General features: G+C 67.3%; 3 protein-coding genes across 3 annotated transcripts; 2 read left to right on the top strand and 1 right to left on the bottom strand.

The window, feature by feature from the left end:
- Window positions 1-1,457: 1,457 nt before the first annotated feature.
- Window positions 1,458-4,866, top strand: EMIHUDRAFT_468315 (hypothetical protein; the record flags this gene model as incomplete). The annotated part of the gene is made up of 9 exons (XM_005783090.1): window positions 1,458-1,999; window positions 2,056-2,065; window positions 2,143-2,488; window positions 2,810-2,991; window positions 3,066-3,277; window positions 3,350-3,750; window positions 3,963-3,988; window positions 4,229-4,342; window positions 4,420-4,866. The coding sequence occupies 9 exons, from the start codon at window positions 1,458-1,460 to the stop codon at window positions 4,546-4,548; spliced, it is 1,962 nt and encodes a 653-aa protein (XP_005783147.1). The 3' UTR covers window positions 4,549-4,866.
- A 222-nt stretch (window positions 4,867-5,088) lies between these two features.
- Window positions 5,089-6,952, bottom strand: EMIHUDRAFT_232527 (hypothetical protein; the record flags this gene model as incomplete). The annotated part of the gene is made up of 5 exons (XM_005783089.1): window positions 5,089-5,127; window positions 5,354-5,803; window positions 5,876-5,992; window positions 6,248-6,528; window positions 6,619-6,952. 5 exons carry the CDS (start codon window positions 6,950-6,952, stop codon window positions 5,089-5,091), a joined length of 1,221 nt encoding a protein of 406 aa, XP_005783146.1.
- A 1,180-nt stretch (window positions 6,953-8,132) lies between these two features.
- On the top strand, window positions 8,133-10,555 carry EMIHUDRAFT_113122 (hypothetical protein; the record flags this gene model as incomplete). Its single annotated transcript, XM_005783088.1, has 2 exons — window positions 8,133-8,904; window positions 9,720-10,555. The coding sequence occupies 2 exons, from the start codon at window positions 8,133-8,135 to the stop codon at window positions 10,553-10,555; spliced, it is 1,608 nt and encodes a 535-aa protein (XP_005783145.1).
- Between the last annotated feature and the right edge of the window lie 5,701 nt (window positions 10,556-16,256).

Raw genomic sequence — 16,256 nt, 5'->3', positions numbered from 1 at the left:
TGTCCGCCATGACCTCGGGGGTGGAGTGCACCTCACCGTAAGGTACCACGTTTGAGCGCAGAGGCTCAGAGCCGGAGGGTGGCTGGCTCATGTAGGACTGTAAAGGACCAGAAAGGCACGACGTCTAGGACATCGCGACAGACAAGACGCGCCGACTAAGGGACGTCCACGTGACACGATTGTGGCACAGAGGGTGTGATGCTGGAGTATCGACATTCATGGGGCACGGCGCAGGATGCGCCGTGCTAGTACACCGTGTGTAGCGTGTGTGAAGGGTAGCACAGGCGTCCGAATTCAGACGGCTGAAGTGGTAATGCCAGCCAGGGTAATGCATCTCTCTGCTCGGCTGCTCTTGCTAGTACTGAGTGTATGTAAAAGCGGTGTGTAAGTATACAATGACAAATGCATCGGGAGGGCTGCTGGCGCTCGCAGCAGCGCCTCGGCAGCAGCAGCAACAGGGCTGCTCGACATAACGCTGAGTCGGGCGGGCTCGCCCTTGCCCGAAAGTCAGCCACTGACGCACGCGTTGTCTGGTATAGCCCCAGCCGACTCCGCGTGAACTCTCGAGGGATCTCGAGTTGCGGAGCTCCCTGCTGCTCGGGGTACGAACTCTGTTCACACCGAGCAGCTGGGAGTGGCTGCGGCTATAGCTGACAGACGCGCGCGGTTGGCACAAACCACAGCGGTGGCAAAAGAGAAATCTTGCACTAAAAACTTCTCATCGCAAACCCCAGTCCGCCTCCGGGAATGTTCGTAAGATCTCACTAGAATTTAAACAACAAGAACTCTCTCTGAAAAAGAAAGCCGAGGACGCGCGCTCTCCTCACCGCCGCGCGCGCGTTGCAGCAGGAGTGCCGCAAACCGCAATGCGGCATTGTGCGACTACCGCATCGTGCCGCAGCTGCACCGCTTCTCCTCGGACATCATCGTGAACTCGGTGGTCCGCTGCGAGGACGCGGTCAGCACCGCGCCGGATCTCTTCTGAGAGCCGGCGCGGATCGCGGATGCGGCTTGAAGGCTCTGCCGGCAGATCTGTGGCCTGGCGCCTGCCAGACTGCGGGTCCAAATACCCCGGCGCTCGCGCGCGCCACCGCCCCCGGCGCGGGGTGGGATATCAGTTCGTGAGTTCTGTGTCCCCGTCCCTGTGCTCCACCTTCTTCTCCCGTGTCGGTCCCTGAGAACCCCACTATACAGCGCCACCTCGTGAGCTGTCCTGTGAGCTGTGTGTTGTGCGTCCAGCAGTCCGGACCCAGTGCTACGGCCGGTGACAGCGTGCCTCGTGTCGGCTCCCGAGCCAATCGTGTGCAGCGTGTGTGTGCGTGTGGGCCCGTCCTCCTTGCTTGGAGGTGTGTAAGACTGACTGACTGGACGCCGCAATCACGCCTCTTCGCCTTCTGGCTCTGTGTGTTGTTGGTCGCTGCTCACAGCCATCATCAACAGCTCCGACTGTAGACATCATGGTCGTCGGTGGCTGTGCCGAGGTTGGAAGCGAGCTACGCGAGTCGATGTCGCGCATCCACACGCGCTGCAACGCGCACCGCGAACAACTCGAGAATGCCATGAGCGCCGGTGCTTCGCGCTTCGAGATGAGCTTCACTCCTGCTGTCAAGCTGGGCGCGGTCGTCGCCAGCATCGATAGGCGCCACCACGACGTGCTGCAGATCAGCACCGACACCTTCATCGACCTTGAGCACGCCAGCATCGATAGGCGCCACCACGACGTGCTGCAGATCAGCACCGACACCTTCATCGACCTTGATGAGCACGCCAGCATCGATAGGCGCCACCACGACGTGCTGCAGATCAGCACCGACACCTTCATCGACCTTGAGCACGCCCTCACCGTCGGTCACACCAAGCCGTCCGACAACCATCTCCTGAATAACTTTGGCATCGGCCTGTACGTCTTCCAGGCCCGAAGAGCGAAACCGCCGAACGATTGCCCATTTCACGCCGCCTCTATGCTCTTGCCACGTGATGCCCTGAGCCTGATCTGGAGGTTTCCGTGTTTGTTTGTTTGATCCCCTGAGCCTGACGCCTCCTCCCCCGTCTCAGGCGGGCCTCGGTGAGAAGACGCAGGCCTTCAATCCTTCAACCACCCAGCCGCAAAACAGCTCTCTTCACGCCTCCTCCTGTGAGCAGGCCATCATCTACACGGTCAAGAAGCGCGGCGGCGAGGTGGCCGCGCAGGTCGCCCGCACCGGCTCGCTGCAAGACGAGTTCTGGTCGGCGCTCTCCAGCGACGGCCGCAGCAGCTCGGGGAGCGGCGCACGCTTCATCGCGCGCACGATCGCCGACGTCAAGGTCGAACTGAAGGACGGCGCCGCCAGCGACGTCCGCTTTGACTGGGGCAGGCCGGCCAACCGCAACGCGCGCGGCGCGATGCTCGAGACGTACTCGCCTTGGCGCGACGAGAGCAACAACCTCCGCGAGGACGGCATGCTCGCGCCGGTCAAGATGCTGCTCCGCCGCCTGGGCGACGAGGACGGTGCGTGGACAGCCGTGGCCTCTCTGCTCGCCCCCGCAGCATGCACGGCCTTGCACGCCCGCTGCTGCCGCCGCTGCTGCTAGGCCAGTGGACCCTCTTCGTCTACCACACCGCCGACTTCCAGGGCTCGTGCCCCGCCCTGCCCTACGAGCTCGGCGAGCGACCCTCCTCCTCCTCCGCCTCGCCCTCGCGCGGCCTCTTCGTGCGCGACAAGCACACCAACGAGCTGCTCGACGTCGTCGGCGAGCTGATGCAGATGCCTTGCACCCGGGGCTGCACAGCCCCTCTCCCTCTACACACCCTCTCCGCCTGCGCCCACAGGCGGGCTGCAGCACTCCTACATTGCCGCCGCCCCGCTGCGCGACGACGACGAGGAGGAGGAGGTCGAGGCGCGCATCGAGACGGCCTCCGACACGGCGGCACCATCTCCCCCGGGCACCCCCCCTGCCGGCGGCGGGGGCGACACCCTGCCCGCCTGGGCGCGCGCGGCGCCTCTCCCGGAGGTTCGTTCGCACCGCCCTCCCATCACAGCGCGAGCGCTATATGCAGGAGGCATGTCGGATCTCGCCTTCCCCAGGTGCTCGTCCAAGGGGCGAACGTAGACTGGGGAGGGCACCAGTGGGCCGCGCTGCTGCAGGAGCCCGACGCCGCGCCGGGCGACTTCGAGCCCGTCTACCTCCCCTCGGACGCGGGCTTTCCCGAGCCGGTCGCATTTGCCCGCGTCTGCCCGCTGCCACGCAGCAGCATCGCCGGCGCCGGCGTCGACCCGGAAAAGCGCGCCGCGCCTGAGTAGTGGGGAACGCTGGCCGCGATGCGAGGCGGCGAGGCGTAAGGCCTTAGTGACCCGTGTCGACCCACTAGGTACCGTCACAACCAGCTGCACCTGCCCCTGCACAAGGCCGGCCTCGACGGGGCGTACTTCGTGCTCCACGGCACCAAGGTCATCAACGACCGGCCCGGCGCCGCCTTTGACGGCCAGGTCTTCGGTCAGAACTCAAAGGCGTTCAGCAACCTGATCGCGGGCTGCCAGTCCAAGGGCAACTGGCAGACCAAGATCGAGTACGGCAATTTCGCCGAGCACCTGCGCGCCGGCGACGACACGATCCAGCTGCCCGAGGCGATGAGCTTCAGCAAGTGGGCGAAGTGGAGCAAGATCCACGAGCTCTGGCCAAACCTCGGGCTAGGCGAGCGCACCGTCCCTCCTCCCAGCGCCGGACTCGCCCTCACGCCGCGTCTTCACGCCCCCGGCGACCGCGCTGAGCGTGCGCAGGCCACCTCACCCTCTTCCTCCTCAACCCGCGCTGCTTCGCCCTCGACGGCTCAAAGACGCGACTCTCCCTGCCCGCCGAGGGGATGCCGCCGACCGTCTCGCTTGCGCACCTCGTCTCGGCGAGATGCATGCCCCCGACGGCGCACCCCGAGCTGCCTCCCCCCCCCCCCCTCATCCCACCCCTGCACCCGCGCACACCCTCAGGCGCTGCGGGTGCACGTGGTCTGCTGGTGCATCGCAAACACCGCCCCGCCGGAGCCGCCAGCGCCCAAGCTCTCCGCGGCGTCCAAGGCGCGCGCGATTGCGCAGCTCGCTCCGCACAACGTCGACACTGCCGCCGCGTCGGCAAGCCAGGAGGCGACGCCCGGGGAGCCCGCCGCCCTCGCGACACAGCGGGCGCTTCCGGCGTTCGGGTGCAGCCGCCGAGCGACGAGGCAACGGGCGCTTCACGCGCTCCCATGCGAGAACAGGCGCGGCGCGTGGTGCAGCCCTCGGCACGGTTCGCCCCCGACACGTACCCGCACGCCGTCGAGGCCTTCCCGACCCCGACGCCGCCCAAGGCCAAGCGGCGCAAGCTGGGCGCGGTGGGCTATCTCCCGAGGAGACGAGTATTACCCCCGGCGTCACAATCCCGATCCCCCGCTGGCGCGTCGATCCACAGGCCGAGACCTTCAAGAAGGGCGCGCACAAGGTGGAGGAGGCGCGCGCGGCGGGCAACACCGCCGCCGAGCTCGCGGCGTGGCGCACCCTCGGCGAGCAGCTGAAGAAGGCCTTCGGCAGCCGCGGATAGCTTTTAGCCGTCGAGGGGGCACACGCGGCACTAGGCCGTCGCGTCCTGCTCCGCCTGGCAGGGACAAGACATTTACATCATACATGCACATGCACATGCACCGAATGGGTTCACGGGCTCGACAGCCTCGAGAGACAGCGCGCACGTCACCACAGATACCTGCGGCGCGCACGAGAGTCGCTCCAGAGAGTGAGAGTGAGAGACACAGTTGGTGCTCGCTGATGCATACCTCACGCATCTCACATGCATCGATGTACACCTCTCCTCTCTCTCGCGGACGGTGTTCGCTTTTACGATTTTTATTAGTCGTGTGTGCCGCGACATTGCGACTTTACGACAGTACTCACTCACTATGGATCTATCACCGCCGCACCACTCGCCGCCTCGCCGCCCCCGCCCTCCGCCGCCCTCTCCTTCGCGCGCCTCCTCTTCCGCTGTTTCGACGTCTCCTTGCCCCTCCTCTTCCTCTTGCTGCCCCCCGCCTCCTCTCCCTCTCCACCCGCCCCGCCCGCCCGCCCCACACCCTCCGCCAGAGCAGCCTCAGCAGCCTCGCTCTCGTGCTGCGGCCGAGGCTGCCCCCTGGCGCGCCGCGCCGAGAGGCGGCACTGGAAGCGGCGGCTGAAGCCGCGCGCCGCCCACAGGTCGTCGAAAGCGGACCGATGGCTCGGCAGCGGTCGCTCGTGCGTCTTGTAGTGCGGCGGCCCAAACGCGGGCTGCCAGAGCGCCGCGAGGGCGGGCTCGGAGACGGCGCGCCTCGCGACGCTCGCGCAGTATGCCTCGTCGTCCGAGGTGAGGGTGAGGGTACCTGCGCGAGGAGGCGGGAGGAGGCGAGGAGACGGATCGGGGGAGGTCCTCTGGGCCTCTTCGTCGAGGGCGGAGCGGCGAGCGGCATGCCTCCCGGCTGGAGGATGGCGTGAGCCGCCTCGAGGAAGGCGCGGTTCACGAGGTGCCGCTCGCTGCCCTCGGACTGCGGCGGCTGCGGGAAGTTGACATGCACCTCCGCCACGGAGCGAAGGGGCAGCCCGCCGCTCAGGATCCCGTGCGCGTCCCCGGCGAGCACCGCGAGGTTGCGCAGCCCGCGCATCGCCCCCTTGGCGCGGATGAGGCACGCGCGGTCGTGACGCAGCTCGAGCGCCGCCCAGTTGGCGGTCGCAGCGTCGGCCTCCGCCCGCAGCGCCACCCAGTCGCCGGTGCCGGCGCCCACCTCAACCTTGACAGCCCGCGACGCGTCCGGGAAGAGGGCGCTCCAAGACACCTTCGAGCACGAGGCGCCCGGGGTGGAGCCCAGATGCAGCCGAGCTGTGCAGCCGAGGCTCCCACACCCTACCTTCGCAGCCGCAGCTGCCACCGGAGGGAAGCGCGCCACCGCGGCGGTCGAGAAAGCCGCCGCCGCCGCCTCGCGCCCCTCGCTCTCCAAGAAGGCGCGCACGGCGGCGAGGCTGCCCTCGAGCATCGAAACCTCCTGCGCCGACCCTTCCCCGCCACCGCCGCTGCCACCGCCACCGCCGCTGCCGCCACCGCCGCTGCCACCGCCGCTGCTGCCACCTCCGCCTCCGCCGCCGCCACCTCCGCCGCCGCCGCCGCCGCCTCCGCCGCCGCCGCCACCGCCGCTGCTCTTGCCGCTGCCGCCGCCGCCCAAAGCCTTGAGCGCCTTGGCGCAGCGCTTGAACTTGCCGGTGAGCGCGAGCGCGATGCAGACGTCCGCCGCCGCCGCGTGGCTCAGCGATGCCAGACCTCCGGAGGCGTGGGCCTCGAGCGCCCGCCGCAGCCTCTTGGAATCGAACGCCGCCGCCGCCGCCCTCACCGCCGCGTCCCTGGTCGCGCGGTCGGGCTCCAGGCCGAGCCGCGCCGCCGTCTCGAGCAGCCGGTCGACGCCCGCGCCGTCGCCGACGTAGAGGCAGCCGCGCAGCATCGTGTTTACCGTCCGCAGGTTCGGCTGTGCGGCAGGGTCGGATAGCATCGCCTCAAAGTGCGACCACGCTGCGGACAGTCCAGGGACGTATCAGATACGCATGTCAGCGGGCAGCGGAGGACAGCTGCTCTCGGAAGGTCTTCTCTCGGAAGGTTCACCGGATGGCATATCGAGGGCGTTGACTCGGCCCTTGATGACGGTGGTGTAGACCACCGCGCTGACGGGCACGCCGCTGCCCTGCATCTCGGAGAGGATCTGCCTGCATCGTTCGCCCGCGCTGTAGTCCGCGAGCCGCACGTACGCGTTGAGGAGGATCCCGTAGGTGTACTCGTTTGGCTTGAGCGGCGGCCGTAGCGCGCACAGCGCATCAAACGCCTTCTGGACCCGCTCGACCTCGCCGAAGCGTGCGTGCCGGGAGAGGAGCGAGTTGAAGAGCTTCACATTCCGTCTCTGTAGGGCCGCGGCGAGGTCGGCGTCGAAGCGGTTGGGCATATGGTGTAGCAACGTCGTGCTCGCGCTCACGCACGGCCGCTGCTAACTTGAGTCGGTGTGAAAGCGCCTCCAGGGCTCGCACCTCAACCTCTCACAGACCAGCGCATAGCGCCATAGGACGTATTTTCTTCTCACAACAAGGCTGTGAAGTGTTTATGTGCTGCATCTTGAGTGCACTTTAGCGCGAATTTCACCATCAGCAGAAGAGGGATTAGCCTAAGCACGCTTTTCTCGCCAAGTACTATCTATATTCTTTTGCTTATATTCTCGCCAGACCATCTATATTCTCGAGAATATTCTCGAATATTGAGAATATTTTCCCCACGCGAGAGGTCAGCGGACGCCAAAAATCGCTCTAAAGTAGAGGTTTGTGCTCCCAAACCGCTCAGGAACGTCCAAAACTTAAAGATTTCCGTCTGCATCGACCCAAAACCTACTGTTGAGGGGGCAAAAGAGCTGCTTCGAGAAGCTGTAGTCAAGACCGTTATAGACGCCGCGATGTAACGTCGAGAATATTCAAGAATATCTTGACACTCGAGGTCAACCAAGGTCAAGGGCTGAAGAAATCTCGTAGATTCTTGAGAAAAAGCCGCGCCGGGGCATCTATATTCTCGAGAATATTCTCGAATACGAAAGTGCGCGGGACCATCTATATTCTCGGAGATATTCGAGAATATTGTGCTTAGGCCAAAAGAGGGAAGAGGTGAAGAGAGAGAGAGATGTGAAGAGCCAGACAGAACATAAAGTACGCACTCAGCTGTGATAAAACAAACACCCAAATGACGTGTGAGTGTGAGTGTTAGAGTTGTTTGGTATTGCTAAAAATCTCTCTCTCAGCTGTGCGCACTCGAACACGCAACTAAATAGCGCACTAAACTATCACTAGGATTCCTAAAGTTCATTCACACGCACTCTAAATTTAGACCCAAGCGCCGTTGCTAGCCAAACTGTGCCCGATGGTGCTGGAAAAGCGTTCTACCATTCTCGCACTGGCAAATGCGCGATCTTCAACACTGTGTGTGCGGCGATCTGCTCCTGCTCAAGCCGGGGGGCGCTCGCTGCTCCCCGGACCCCCCGCGCCTGCGGCGGGCCCTTGTGCCGCTGCGCGGGGCCTTTTTGCGCGTCGGGGAGGCGACCAGCCGAAGTGTTTCTTTTATCGCTTGGATGGCAGCGGCGCTGGATGGCGGCTAGCGGCGTCGAGCTTGGCGCTCTGCCCTCCGCCTACGAGGAGCTGGGCGAGAACTCGGCGCGCACTCCCTTCGACGACAACGCCGACCCCGCCGTCATAGCGCTCGAGCAGACGGTGGCCGACCTGCTGAACCGGCGCCGGCCGTGCCACCACTCGCCGGTGATCGTGGCGGTGCAGCTGCTGCTGCTCGGGTGCGCGGTGCTGCTCCTCGCGCTGCCGTTCGCACTCCTCGTCTGCCTCGTCCGCCTCCTCCCCTGGCTGCCGCTCCCGTCCTCGCTGCCGCACTCGGTGCAGACCGTGCTTCGAGGGTCGCGGTGGGAGGCGGCGGAGCGGGCGAGGCGGCGGTCGCGGCCGGTGGTGGCGCGGTGGGCTGCCGCAGCGACGCGGCGGCGGCCCGAGGGCCTCGAGCCGGACGACGGCGAAACGTCCGGGACGCCTCCGCTGCTTCCCGAGACTGAGACGGCCGGCTTGGACTGGGGGGAGCTGCACTGCGGCCTGTGGTGGGCGAGCGGCGGGTGGGACCCGGCGCAGCCGACGGTGGTGTACGTGCACGGCTGGGAGCCCGGCACGACCGCGCGCGGCTTCCGCGAGACCTTCAACTGGAGGCGGAACGTCAAGCAGCCCTCGCTCGGCGTCAAGGGCGAGAGGGTGCCCGACATCGACGCGGCGGAGCTGTGGGCGGCGCGCGGCTGGAACGTGGCGCTCTTCTACTGGAACCAGTTCGCGGACGACACGCTGCACGAGGCGGAGCGCAAGATCCACAGTGCAGAGGGCCAGCACGCGCTGCGCTGGCAGGCAACCTGACGCCGCACCTCGGCCGCACCTCGGCCACATCTCGGCCGCGCCTCGGCCGCACCTCGGCCGCATCTTGGCCATACCTCGGTCGTCACCTCGTCCACAACCCGGCCATCTCGGCCTTCACCCCAGCCACACCCCGTCTCTAGGTGCGGCAGGCGGACGGCAAGACCGTGTCGCGGGACGCGGCCGACGGGACACCGTGCGCGATAGAGCCGAGAGGAGGGGAGATACGGCGGCGATGGAGTGACCAGAGGAGGTATGGCAGAGACCTGGGAAGCGAGATACACGGCAGAGGTCTGGGGACCAGAGGAGGCTGGGGCCGTGACGAGCCGCTGCTCCCCTGCTGCTGTGGGCAGGTGCGTGGCGGACCAGCTCGCCTCGGCGCTGCTGCCGCTGTGGCGAGCCGCGTACGGCGGAGGACCCTCCTCGCCGGTGCGAGGCGGCGCAGGCGGTAGCGACGGCTCCGGGGGCGGCGGAGAGGCGGCGGCGGTGTCAGAGCTGGGTGCCGGCGCCGGAGGGGCGGCGCAGCGACAGGCCGCGGGCAGCGATCCGGATGGGTGGAGGGGCGGCGGCGGCGGCGGTATTGGCGGCGCAGGCGGCGCAGGCGGCGCAGGCGGCGGGAGCTGCGGCGGCGGCGAGGGCGGAAGCGAGGGCGGCTGCGAGGGCGCTCCGAGGCGAGCGGTGCGGCAGTTGCGGCTGGTGGGCCACTCCTTGGGCGCGCAGCTCGTGCTCGAGGTCCAGCTGTGAACAGCGTCTCTTCACACCTCTGCCAGTGAACAGGCGCGCAGCTCGTGCTCGAGGCGGTGGGTCGGCTGGTCGAGCGGCAGCCGCCAAAGGGGCGGCGCCACCTCCACCTGGCCGAGGTGAGCATGCAGGAGGCGCCGCTGCGGATCGCTCTGCTCGACCCATTCTTCAGCCCCGGCGCCAAGCAGTACTTGCCTCGCCAGACCTCGCCCGCCGCCAGGGGCGTCGCAAACCTCTCCGCCGCCTTGCGTTCGCTGCCGCACTTGCCCGTCGAGCTGTACCGCGCCTCCATCCTGGGCGACCCTCCGCTCTGCGCCGCGCTGCTGCCGCACCTCGGCGACCCCACGCCGCAGCTGCACGAGCTCGCGGCCTTCGGCTACGTCGTCCCGCCGGGCGTCCACCCGCTCTCGCCCCGCGCGCGCCACATCGCCGCCGTCGGCCTCTACTTCCTGTCGATCGCGCACGAGGAGGACGCGCACACGCCGTGGGAGGGGAGGATGCACCCGCGCGCGCACGACGGGCTCATCTGCGAGCGGATGGTCGCGCAGACCATCCGCTCGCAGTCGGCGCAGCGGGCGGCGCCGCAGCCGCTGCAGCCCGCCACGCCCGCTTCGCTGCTCGCCTTCCTCAGCCGCGCCGACCGCGACGGAAACCTCTCCGACGACCGCGGCTCGGTCGACTCGAAGACGGAGCTGCTCGAGAGGAAGGACTCGGTGCAGGAGTTTGACGACGCGCCGCACGACGCCGTCAAGCTCGACCTCGCCGGCTGCTTCGCCGACCCGTCGGTGCTCGACCCATCGCCGCCCGAGCATCGCGGACCGGGCGCCGTCGCCGGCGCGAGCGTGTCCGGCCTGGTCGTCGACGTGGTGTGAGAGCGGTGCACCTAGTCCTTAGAAGCTACACCTATAGAACATTTGATTGTCCAGTTCTCCTTAGGAGAGAGGAGTGTTGACTGTTGTGTGCGGAGTTTTTCTGACTACCAGGACGCTTTACAACTGAAAGGTCAAAGCCGACACCGGATATCGTACTGTACTCTCTTTATCCCGCCGCACACGACACGCACGAACGCACCCGCCACCCGGGGGGGGGGGCCTCGCGACTGGCAAACGTCACACGACGCGCCTCAACAGGCACACGCGGCTGCGCTGTATCCGCCGGCTCATCTGTGGTCCGTGACGCCCGGAGCCCCTCCCGTTGCTGCTCGCCCAAGGACGAGCCCCTTGAGGAGCAGCGGCCACTCGGGTTGGTGCATCGCCGGCGCCCCGCCTTTGCACAGCACCTTCAGCCTCGCCTCGGCCCACTGCGTCATGCCGAGGGACGCAATGAGGCCGAGCTGTGTGCCCTGCAGCGCGCTCTCTCCCAGCTCGAAGGAAAGGGTCGCCGTTTTGGTGGTGCCCGCCTGCGCAGCAGCGCCCAAGGTCGGCAAGCCATTTCACAACCCTGTGCTGATCTAGGCTCCGACTCCCACTAAATCTCGGGTAAACCTCGCCTCGACGCTCAGTTTCTTCGGCTCGACCGAGAACCCCACCTGCACAGCCTCCTCCGACAGGCCCTCGAAGCTCACCTCCAGTGGGGGTGGCTTCTTTGCCTCACCGCTTGCATTGCCAAAGGTAAGCTCATACACCGCCTTGCCGCCTCCGCCGCTAGGCGCCAGCTCGATGACCATCTCCTCGGCCTACGTGAAGGACAGCACAACATCTAGGCCTCGACCGCCCAGCGCGCCTCTCGGTGCGACCCGGCCTCCTCAGAAGCTGCGGCGGCCGCGTCCCCGCCCTCTGCGGCGGCGGACACATCGAGCGGCGGCGGCGCGAGGAGAGACTGCGCTCCACTCATCGCTGGAGGGAGGACAAAACCGCTGGAGAGCCAAGCGCGGCCAGTGACAAAAAGCTGCAGCAGCGGCGCCGATGGCTCCCCCGCATCGCTGCCGCCGGCCATGGCAACCTCCACGAGCTGGAAGAAGTGCACCGACGCGTGGTCGGGGGCAAAGGTGAAACTGAGCGGCTGCGCCCCGCCGGGTGGGATCTCGCCAGCCGTGGGCGAGACATCGAACGGAGGGAGCGGGCCGAGGTTGGCGTGGCCGCTCTTCACAGCGCGTAGGGCGAATGTGACCGGAAAAGCGGACTCATTCACGAGGTCGAAGGAGCGTGTTGCGCGGTCCGCCACGAGGACGTCACCAACGTGGACGGCGCGGGTGGGGGCCGCGGCAGGGCCGAATGAGACAGGAGGGGCCTCCTCCTCGGGGACAAGCCTGAGCACGGGCGAGTCGCCGCTGCCTCGCAGGCTGAGCGTCAGCCGGAGTGGCTCACCGCACGCGCCTTCCGTAGCCACTATGAGCGTCTCGAAGGACGGCACGGGTGCCACTGGCTTATACCTGAGGTGATGAAGGCATGGAGAGCGTATCGCAGGCTAAGGTAGTGCACAGTAGGGCTGGACTACCCCCCCCCCCCCCCTCCTCCGCCCAAGGCCAAACAGGAGTCCCACGCGTGACGCACCTCAGAGTGAGCTCGGCGGAGGCGCCCGGCTCGAGGGCGGGCGGCGCGTTGAGCACAGAGAAGGGCCCGGCGGGGCACAACGGCTCGAGTGCGAGGTGGGCCGGAAGGGCAAGCCGCGACTGCACCGCCACCACCACCTCCCGCGTCTGATCGACAGGCACATTGCCAAAGTCGACGCTCTGCCGGACGAGGCCGTTGCTGAGAACAACGCCCGCTGCGACGCTCGTCGTCTCCACCTGCGGACCGCGCCGCACGAATGTCAATTTCAAGCTTGCCTCCCGTGGCCACGTTGATATGTGTACCTCCAAAAAGAAGGAAGTGTGCGGCGCCGGCGCATCGCTTGCGCCCCCGCTGGGCCGCACGTAGCAACACACGCAGCTAGTGGCGTGCTGAGACCAAGGCTCGACCACGTCCCTGACCGGATCGGCAAGGCCGTCGCGGCGGTCCTCGCCGGCGTTGGGCTCGGCACCTCGTGCCATGAACTTGCCAAACTCGCCCGCCGACACGTGCCCTCCCCCGTCGTCGTCGAGCACCAGCCACACCTGTGACAGAGTAGATGGAGAGAGAGAGAAAGAGAGAGTTAGTGGGTGAGCGTATGATACGATTCGACAGGCGTGTGTCGGGCAGGCCCCGCCCTAGCAAGACTACTCACTGGCCACACCTCTCGCAGCTCCTTGGCCGACAGCCTGCCGGGAGACAGCTTGAGGTCCTTCCGTACCATGTGCTTGAATTCATCGAAGGAGATTAGGCCTGAGCCATCCGCATCGACCTGTCGCCAAAGGCCCGAGGTGTAGCCGAGAAGTGGCCGAGGTGCAGCCGAGGTGCGGCCGAGGTGCGGCCGAGTTAGCCCCTAGCCACCGCTGCCCCGCCTGCTTGAAGAGCTTGAACCAGCTCCGCTTGGAGGGGTCCACCGCCAACCGCTCAAGCTCCCGATTCAGTAGCGCCGCCACCCTCACCACCATCTCGTCGCTCGCGGGAGGGCCACGCTGCGGTTCGACAGCCTCGGGGTGCGTCGCCTCATCTGGGCCTTCATCGGCCAGTCCCTCTGAACCGCCGCCGTCGCCGCCGTCGCCGCCGCCTTCCGCGTCCTCGCCACCGTCGCCACTTGCTGGGGATGCCTCCTCCACATCGCCCGATTCCGCCGCTAGCTCCCCTGCGGCTTCGACAGAAGCGCTCCGCTGTGGCGCTGTGAAGGAAACTACGACTCTCACCGAGGCGCCGGCGGCCAGCGTGCCGATTTGGGGCGCGACGGCGAGCCCAGAATCCGCCGGCGGACGGAGCTCATAATCGTGCGGCTGAGAGGAGTCGTTGGCGAGGGATAGCTCCACCGAAGCAGTGTCGCCCTCGGCCGTCGCTGGAAGCCGCAGTAGCGAGGTGGAGAGCCGCAGGGGGGGCTTGACGCCTGGTCACAAATTTGGACGTGTGAAGAGACGCTGTTCACACCACCGGGCCGGGTGTAATCAGGCGGGTGTAATCAGGCCGCGGCCGACGCATCGGAAGGAGTACTTCCGGTTGTGGGAGGTGCGGCACTCGAGGGAGAGGGAGAAGCGCGTGTCGGCCGAGGGCGAGAAGAGGACACTGCGCTGCAGCGTCTCGCCCGGCAGGATGGTCCCCAGCCCGTCGCCTGGCTGCACCTGCAGTACCTCCGGCTCCGTGGAGCTGAACCCAAACCGCTGCGGCAGCGACGAGGGGTTATGTAGCGAGATTGGCAGCTGACGCCGCGCAGTGACCGGCACGTCGCCAAAGTCAAGGATGTGGAGCATCGTCTCCCCATCGGCGCCGCAGATTAGCAGCTCTGATGTCGTCAACGTGGCGCGTAGGGTGAAGCGCACCGGCGCCGCCTGCCCTCGGACGGTGAGGCGGATGGGGAATGCGATCGTGTCTTCCTCGACCAAGTGCTTGGCGCAGCTCTCGCGCAGCGTGTCGAGCACAGTAAACTTTAGCTGGACGCCGACCGAGCCGTGCGCCTGCACGAGCGCCGTCACAGGCGAGAACTCGAGACAGCCCTCGAGGCTTGGAGGCACGCGGAGCGCCACCTGCGGCAGGGCCGAGGGGAGTGAAGAGTCCCGGGGGAGAGGCGGCGGGCGAGAAGACCGCGCGCCACGAAAGCCGTGCGCGGTGGGGAAGAGGTGGCGGCGCGGACGGATCAGAGGGGAGTCTTTGCCTGCTGCGCGACCGCCGAGCGGTTGCACACCCTCAACTCGTCGCGGTAGAGGGCGCCGACGAGGCAAGTGCGCAAGTCGATCATTGGGCGGGGAAGGTAGATTGGAACCTGCGCACCCGATCCCGACAGCTCCACGTGCTCCGCCCTCCAGTCGCCCCCAAAGTCGAGCCGCAGCAGCGCGGATGCGCTACCCGCCGCCGCTGGGGTGAAGCGCAGCGAAACAGTGGCCTTCGAGCGCGGCGCGAGTGTGATCGTACCGCCGCTGCCCGCCTCGAACACGGCCTTGCCTGCTTCGTCGGCGGCGTCGCCCGCGCCCCGCTGAAGACTCACAGCAAAGGCCGTCCCCAGTGCGCCGCTGTTTTTCACCTCGAGAGTGAGCGAGGCCGACTCGCCGAGGACGACCGTCCCAAAGTGCAGCGCGGACGTTTGCAGTAACACTGCGAGCTTCTTGGGCGCGCAGCGGATGGGAACTGACATGGGCCCCGTGTGGGTGAGCAGCAGGAGCACCGTGTCGATGTCCTCGCCCAGCTTTGGCGTGAAGGTGAGCTTGAGAGAGACGGAACGGCCAGCAACCATCCGGCCAGGCGGCTGGTGCTCGAGCAGAAAGAAGCTCGCAACCTCGGGGGGGAAGGCCGCCGGCCGGAAGGAGTTGAATGAGTTAGAGACGTTGGTGAGAGCGAAGGTCTTGACGTACGTTTCGCCCGCCTCAAAGTCGAGGAACTCGAGCACCGGCTCGCTGGGCACGAACGCGGGGCCGCGCCAGGTCTTGCCGCACACCGTCTGCTCGACGACCACGTTGTCTCGCTGGCGCTGCCGCGCTGCGGCCATGTACCGTTTCTCGAGCACCGAGAGGGTTGCGCCCTTGAGCGGAGATGGCGGCCCCGGAGGAGCGGGGACGCCGTCGTCCCACAGCCCGGGCAACTCCGGCTCGACCACCTCATCGGCGGGCTCGCCGCGCTCCCTCGCCTCCTCCGCAAGCGCCCGCGCCGACGCCGACTTTAGCGGCGACAGGGTCAGCGAAGCGACAGGGTCAGCGAGGACCGATCTTGCTGCGACGGGCTCGGGGAGGGCGGCGGCGCGCGCCGCAGCTTCTGCCCGGCTGGAGGCGGCCGTGTTGGGGTACTTGTCGGCCATCATGTCCAGGATATCGCCGTCCTTGCCGAGGCCCAGGCCGAACTTCCAGTCCTTCATCGTCACGTGCTGCGAGGGCTCGATCCGTGGCCAGCGCGAAGTCGGGTCGAGCAGCGTGGCCCCTGTCTTGGTCACGCGGCGCATGTAGCTCTCGCTCTTGACCTGGCTGCCGACGGAGGTCATCTCGAGGGCGGCTCGCTCGGCGGCCTCCCGCTCCCGCTCGACGCGTCGCTGCTGCTGCGCCTCGGCCGCCCTCTGCTTGCCGAGCCGCGCGTGCATCTCCTCGCAGTTGGCGGCGAGGCGCGCCTCCACCTTTGCGCGATCGGCAGCCGCGCGCGCCGCCTCGTCGCGCTCCCGGAAGACGCGGTACGGGTTGCCGCCCTTCTCCAAGATCTCCACCTTCTCCGCCGCACGCTTCTCCTCGCGCCTCGCCAGCGCCTCAGCCCTGCGCTCGCTGGCGCCCCGCGCGGCTGCCGCGGCCTCGGCGGTCGACGCCTTGAGCTGCAGTACCGCCTCGGCGCGCCTCGCCGTCCGCTGCGCCTGCTCCTCCCGAAGCTCCTCCACCTTTTCCCGGATCCGCCTGTGGCTCTCGTTGGCCCGGCGCGCAGCCTTGACGTGGGCATCCCGCGCGGCAATCAGCTGCCGCTCGGCTCGCTCGGCTCGCTCTGCAGCCGCCGCCTCTTCGGTGGCTTGGGCGGCGTCGCGAGCCGCGACCTGAGCAGCGGCAGGGAGTGGGCGAGCGTCACGGCTAGGGCACCCGGAGGAGCGAGACAGGTGTGCGGGTAG

The sequence above is a fragment of the Emiliania huxleyi genome (genome assembly GCF_000372725.1).
Source record: "Emiliania huxleyi CCMP1516 chromosome Unknown EMIHUscaffold_182, whole genome shotgun sequence".
NCBI classification, from domain to species: domain Eukaryota; phylum Haptophyta; order Isochrysidales; family Noelaerhabdaceae; genus Emiliania; species Emiliania huxleyi.
Note: the sequence above shows the minus strand (reverse complement) of the source record. Positions and strands in the feature narration are given on the sequence as shown.